At 35.7% G+C, this 6,000-nt stretch overlaps 2 protein-coding genes across 2 annotated transcripts; both read left to right on the forward strand.

Annotated features, from left to right (window-relative positions):
• Nucleotides 1–407: 407 nt before the first annotated feature.
• Nucleotides 408–2,457, forward strand: EV154DRAFT_571269 (uncharacterized protein; the record flags this gene model as incomplete). Its single annotated transcript, XM_051606249.1, has 3 exons — nucleotides 408–831; nucleotides 931–1,696; nucleotides 1,944–2,457. 3 exons carry the CDS (start codon nucleotides 408–410, stop codon nucleotides 2,455–2,457), a joined length of 1,704 nt encoding a protein of 567 aa, XP_051450863.1.
• Nucleotides 2,458–2,484: 27 nt separating this feature from the next.
• On the forward strand, nucleotides 2,485–3,093 carry EV154DRAFT_571270 (uncharacterized protein; the record flags this gene model as incomplete). The annotated part of the gene is made up of 1 exon (XM_051606250.1): nucleotides 2,485–3,093. The coding sequence occupies one exon, from the start codon at nucleotides 2,485–2,487 to the stop codon at nucleotides 3,091–3,093; it is 609 nt and encodes a 202-aa protein (XP_051450864.1).
• Nucleotides 3,094–6,000: the final 2,907 nt, after the last annotated feature.

The raw sequence follows: 6,000 nt of genomic DNA on the forward strand, positions 1-6,000 counted from the left end.
TTATATTTTTAGAATAAAATTCTTATATCTTTAAGGCTTATCCGTTAACTTAGCACCGTTTAGTGCAGTTATATAGCTGTATAGCATGTTTGCAGCGTCATATTCTTCATATAAGTAGAAACAAAGGCGAGGAATCTGTTGAACTTTACGACCACTATGTTTTCTGTAACTATAAGGGCATCCTCAATGACTTAAGAAAGTGTTGAATATCAATGTAGTAATATCTTACAGCTACTAAACGCACAGTGTGAGCCTTCAGGCTTGAGCAGACAGTTTTGAATCTCAGAAAATAAATGAAGTAGACTTCGACCGACTTTTGTGGACTCACCGTAAATTAATGTGTTAGAGTAGATTAATTTCGCTGCTAAAAGCAGTCTTATTGATTAATTTTTTATTGCAGTTCAGATATGTGTGGTGCATGTGATGTATCACAGCTCAATCTTGATGATGTTTGCCGTTTAGAAGTGGAAGATTACCATGCCTATACCAGTGTCATGCAAAATTTGACTCCTGAACGTTTAATCATCTGTAACCCGAGCTATACTATTGATGACACTAATATTATTCGTGATCATTATAACATGATTAAAGCTGCCAACGACCACAAGCACCCATTGCCTGTTAACTCCAACTTTGTCAACAACGTCCTTAACCCGTCTATTCCCAAGAACGTTCAGGTTGTTAGAGTTGTTCCTTATAACTTGTTTTCTGATGACACTAGTGGTAATTCTACATCAAAATGGAATTGCTTCGATACTTGGTTAATGAATCCTGCTGCTTTGCCCCTAAGTATTGCCAATTATTACTTGAACCAATTGCTTTTATGTGGGTGTAACAAACTCAGTGCCATGGAGTAGTTGCCTTCCCTTGTTGGTAATCTAAAACAGCTGGAAACTGGTATGCCGATGTTTTATGCTGTCCTTAAAGAAGACGTATTTGTTGTCGCTCCTCTTTTGTTCATCAAGGCTGACAATCCTCGTCATGCCGAGATAACTTGCTTAAAACATTCAACGGCTACATTTGCTTGTAGAAAGTGCTTCTGGTGCCGCCATGCCAATAATTACAATCAAAATATAAGGACCACTCCTGAAGAATATGTGTCAGCTCCAAGGGAAAAAGGGCATTGGGAAAGTTTATTTATTACAAGCAACTTACCTATTCCTGATTTTTCGATCCGGGTTCGTGATAGACAGGGTCACTTTATTTTTGTTGATGATCTGATGACTCTTGGTTTCAAAGATTCTAATGGTAAGGGCTTGCTGGGTCTGTCCTCTTGGGATCGAAGTAAAGATACGCCAGTTGAAATATTGCATGGATTATGTCTGGGCTTGATCAAGTACACCTTCAACAAGGCTGCCGATTGTTGTTTTAACAAAACCCAAGTCGATGTTATCAGTTCTCTATGTTGTACTTACGGATCAAAGGCTTTCACTGACTTGTCCACGCATCTGAAGGGTTACAAAAGCTACCTTGGAAGAGATTTCAAGCTTATGGTCCAGATGATTCGAATTGTACTGAGACTTGCTAAGGATGACCGGGCATTCTTGACTTTTCGTAACGATCCCCACCACAGGATGAATAACATCATCGATACTTTCGATAAGCTTGGTGAGCTTTGTTCTCTATTGTATATGTCGAAAATTTATACCAACTGTCATGATCCTGTTACATTTTATGCCCCAAATATGCAATATGAGTAACCAGCTTTTAGACTCAATATTCATCATTGATCTGTCAGCTCTTTAAATCCTTTGTCATGATCCACATAAGCTATGACTAACTTTTGTTATTGCTTATTCTTTTATTTAATTTCTTGTTTTCCTTTCTCTATAAATATAGCTGATACATTTCACTTCTCCCAGTTTTCTTTATCAGATATATTTCATAATCATCTTCTCTTTTCTTTCCCCCCTTTTATTCTTAACTAAATAACCTGCTTCAAGAAGCCATTCATTCTCTGTCCTGTCCTGCCTGTCTTCTTCCTCCCTCGTTCCTGACACCAACTTTGACGAATTTGTTGAGATGCTTCGAAAGGCTGCCAATGATTCAATCGTTGCTTTGGATAACCTTGATCATACGGCAATTCCAAGTAACAGGCGTTCTCGTCGGGGTCGTAGAGCCAATCAAGCTTCTACAACTGAAAATGTAGATGAGCCATCGGTGATGTTTCGTGATGTTGTGCCTCCTGAAGAAGGTGAAGATTCTGACGATGAAGACGTAACTTCTGCTGCTGCTACTGGTGCGCATGCTACTGGTGCGCATGCTGGTGCGCGTGCTGGTGTTCGTTCTCGTGCTGGTGCTAGTTCTGGTGAACAGCTTAATGGTGCTTCCATTCCATACGCCAAGACAGGTGGCCCTCTGTGCAATCGTTTGAAAACACACTTGATCATTCACTTGGTGGAGGATTGTATTCGTTTTGCTTCTCCTGTGCTTTTGGCTACTGAAAAGAATGAATAGTTTAACAAGTACATTCGGGCAATAATCATGAAAACGTACAAGCAAAACCCCTCTCGTAACTTGGCCCTGATCAATGGTCGTGAGCTGTCTTTGAGGAATGTCGCGATGGGTTGTTACTTGGACAATGATGCGAAGACTTGTGGTTCCAAGGTGAGGGAATGGTTTAGTCGTTTTGGTCAAAAAATGTACTTTAACGCCAACCGTGAGTATGGTAGTGCTGCATACATCGCCGGTAAGAGAGTCGCTTTTAACATGGTGGCTGTCTTTGATCTCGATCTTGGCGAAGGTGGGAAGCGTCGTTTACTTGGAAAGGTTGTGCTGAAACGCGGTGATCTCGTCGAACTGGAGGTTTATACACTTGTTCAAAAACCAGTGCAAGTGCTTTCTGACAACGCAAGCATCTTCACAAACTACCAGGTGGACGATGGTGGCAATCTTGTCGCGGTCAAATCGGACGAAACTCTAAGTACGCTGGTGTTCAAGCTGGTTGCTGTTGATCTATTGGACATGTCGCATTCAACTGTGATAAATGATGTTCAATACTCAATAATTAACAGGTGTAAGTTTGGTACTCTTTGGTGGTTCCATAATACGGACAGAAATTTCGAAATGTTGAAAAACGATTCTCAAGATTAACCTTAAGAATAATTTCGAGATTTTTACATGTCATTTTTTTTAAAAAATGAAGTTCACTTCATTTTGTTATCTAATAAAAACGGTCAAATCCATGACCTTCTATCCTCACCCCTCAAGGACACCCATTTAAAGGTTTTGTGCATCCTCAATATTTTTTTAGCGTCTTTTTTTTGATGCATCTGGTGTTTAATAACGTATTTTGGTTTTTCATCCAATCGGCAGCTTCTATTTTTTTAAAAAATTAAAGTTTGCTCACGGATTTACGTTTTGGGACCGAATTTCAGTAAAATTTAAGATTTTCAACTGGTTGTGTATGCTATAAATAAGACTTATTCTTCAACTTGGGCATTTTTTTGCTAAATCCTATGGTTATCTGGTCAGTTCTAGATATGGGTCCATATCATTTCGTAGATGGCTACTTGATATGATTCTAAAACTGTTAAAATGTGGTCTAGTACTGTTGCTGTCGGACGTTTTCTTTGTTGACACCATTAACTTTTAAGTTCATGCGTCAGATCTGCTTTGTGGGATATACTTTTTTTTAACTACTCAAATTGTCAGAAAAGACAATTCTTAATCAATTAAAACTATTTCCATATTTTTATAAATTGTTTTCGACTTTTACGAAATATTTTCTAGTCTTTGTCTTGTATATCCTTTTTTTTTATTGGTTTCTGCTTGAGACGAAATCAAGTTATTTTGTTGTACTACTTTGCATAGCGGCGCAGGCAACGGTATTTTAGGTATCCGTACAATGTAGGTTGTTTAAAAATATGTCAAAAAATAGTATTTGCTGATATAGTTATTTTCTTGGTTTTTAGTGAGGAATTATCCTGTATACCGCATCTATTCATCTTCGGATTGCTGGATCTATTCAAAATGTATTTCAATTCTTTCCCTGTCCAGAAATTTACGATTGACGGCTTGTTGTTGTTTATCGTTTTATCACTACTTTGTCAGTTCCTGATTACCCTTTCGAATATTTCGAATAAATACTTGGTATACACAGTTTCAATTATGTATCGTAATTCTTAGTAACTAAAAATTTAATGAAATAGAAGGCCGATTAGTTTGTATTTGTTGTCTATCAATGTAACAAATATTTCAACGCAAAATGATCAATCTATCGTAGGAATTTCATTTGAAAAAACAAACTCTCAGTTCAATGTTGTTCTATGTCTCCATTTACTTTATGCTATGCAAAATTTCGGCTTCAGTATGGCCGTTTTTGGACTTGTAGCATTGTATATATTGTTGTGTTTTAAGGTAAAGTAAAATTATAAAATGACTATAGGAGTAGTTTCAGACTGTTCATAAAATGTCTCTTATTAATAAATGAAATGTACCAGTATCTATATAAAAGACTGTCTGCTGTGTTGATATCTCTAGTGCCATCTTGAAGTTATCATTGATTAACCAAAAATGTATACGATTATTAGATAGTCACTAATTAGTCTTCTTCTGATTTGAAGTAACGTGATTTTGTCTCATTTGTTACTTCATCTTTTTTTTTCTTCCATGTTCCTGCCTTCGAATATAAAATGTTGTATGCGAAAGCATCATCGTCTTCCCTTCTCTTTTTTTTTCTTCTTCTTTAGTTTATCTTTTCTCCATTTAACTTTTGACACACTGGTAAGTTTTAACTTAAGCATTGACATCTAGCAGTCGTTCATTGTATGCTGTGAAGTGTAGTTGTGTGACATTTTGCTGTAGTTGTAGTTTCTTTTGTTGTCTTTCCATTCAATTCATTCATACCTACTTGGTGGTAAGATTTTCTCCCTCCTATTTACGTTTAACTTTTGCTCACATAATTGCATTTTTTTTGGTTGGTTCTTTTATTTCAATAAATAATCCATCATAAATAGCAGTCAAAAATTATCGTCATAAATTACTTCTAATAAATGTTAAGTCTTCTTAAATCTCTTTGCTTTAAACTAAATTTTAAGTATTTCTCAGACGTACTAAATTAGACTTGTCATGTAATATCCTTATAGTTCTTACTATGACATTTATTGTAAAGCTTATATCACAAATGGTATCAGCATGGATAAACCTTTGTTAGCTCTAATACGGCTATGTCCTTGCTAGGTCACCACACACTCCTCTGGTACTGTAGTCATGTTTATTTGTTGATATTTCTGTATTCAAGATCTGATCTATTTTTTTTCTTTGAATTAAACGTTTTCTACTCTCATCCATTTTATATGTATTAATACTAATAAATATATAATGTCTGTTTCTTTTGTCCTCACCATAATAATTATTGTGTTCTGCTCTTGCCCCGATCCACTCCTCACAGTCCCACTAATTGAGCGAGTTATCATGATTAATTTTGTGTATAGCTCTGTTAAAGACACCAATACTAGAACCAGTCTCCAAAGGAATGATACCATTAGAGCAGCATTGGACTAAACAAAAATGTGGTCGACTCAAAATGGGTTACATGTTTTGAATAAAAATGTTTCAGTAAAGGTTGAGAAATTCGAGAGATAAAGCTACGAATTAAGAATAAAAATAAAGAAATTTGACGAAGTAAAATTATCAAACTGCAAAAACTAAACTAAAGTCTTTATTATACAATAAATTGGGTTCTTTATATACATATTCAGGGCTGGCTGAATATCAATCATTAAAGTGAAACCTGTCAAATATACAATAGGCGTATTGTCAATTAAAGATCGAGCATCTCATGGTACCTTCGAGAATCTTGTTATTGACGAGCGATCATATCATTGGATTGTATTATCTGGAATAAATGTATGACTATTGTTTTCTATATGATGATGAGTAATCAATGCGTAGTAAATAGAGTGTAATAGCATGTATTTGATTTGAAGAGTAATGCAATAATGATTTATAGAAAGGTTATCAAATAAGAAAGAAAGAATTGATGATAGAGTTATATCT

The sequence above is a fragment of the Mucor mucedo genome (assembly GCF_025094135.1).
Source record: "Mucor mucedo strain NRRL 3635 chromosome Unknown EV154scaffold_220, whole genome shotgun sequence".
NCBI classification, from domain to species: Eukaryota; Fungi; Mucoromycota; class Mucoromycetes; order Mucorales; family Mucoraceae; genus Mucor; species Mucor mucedo.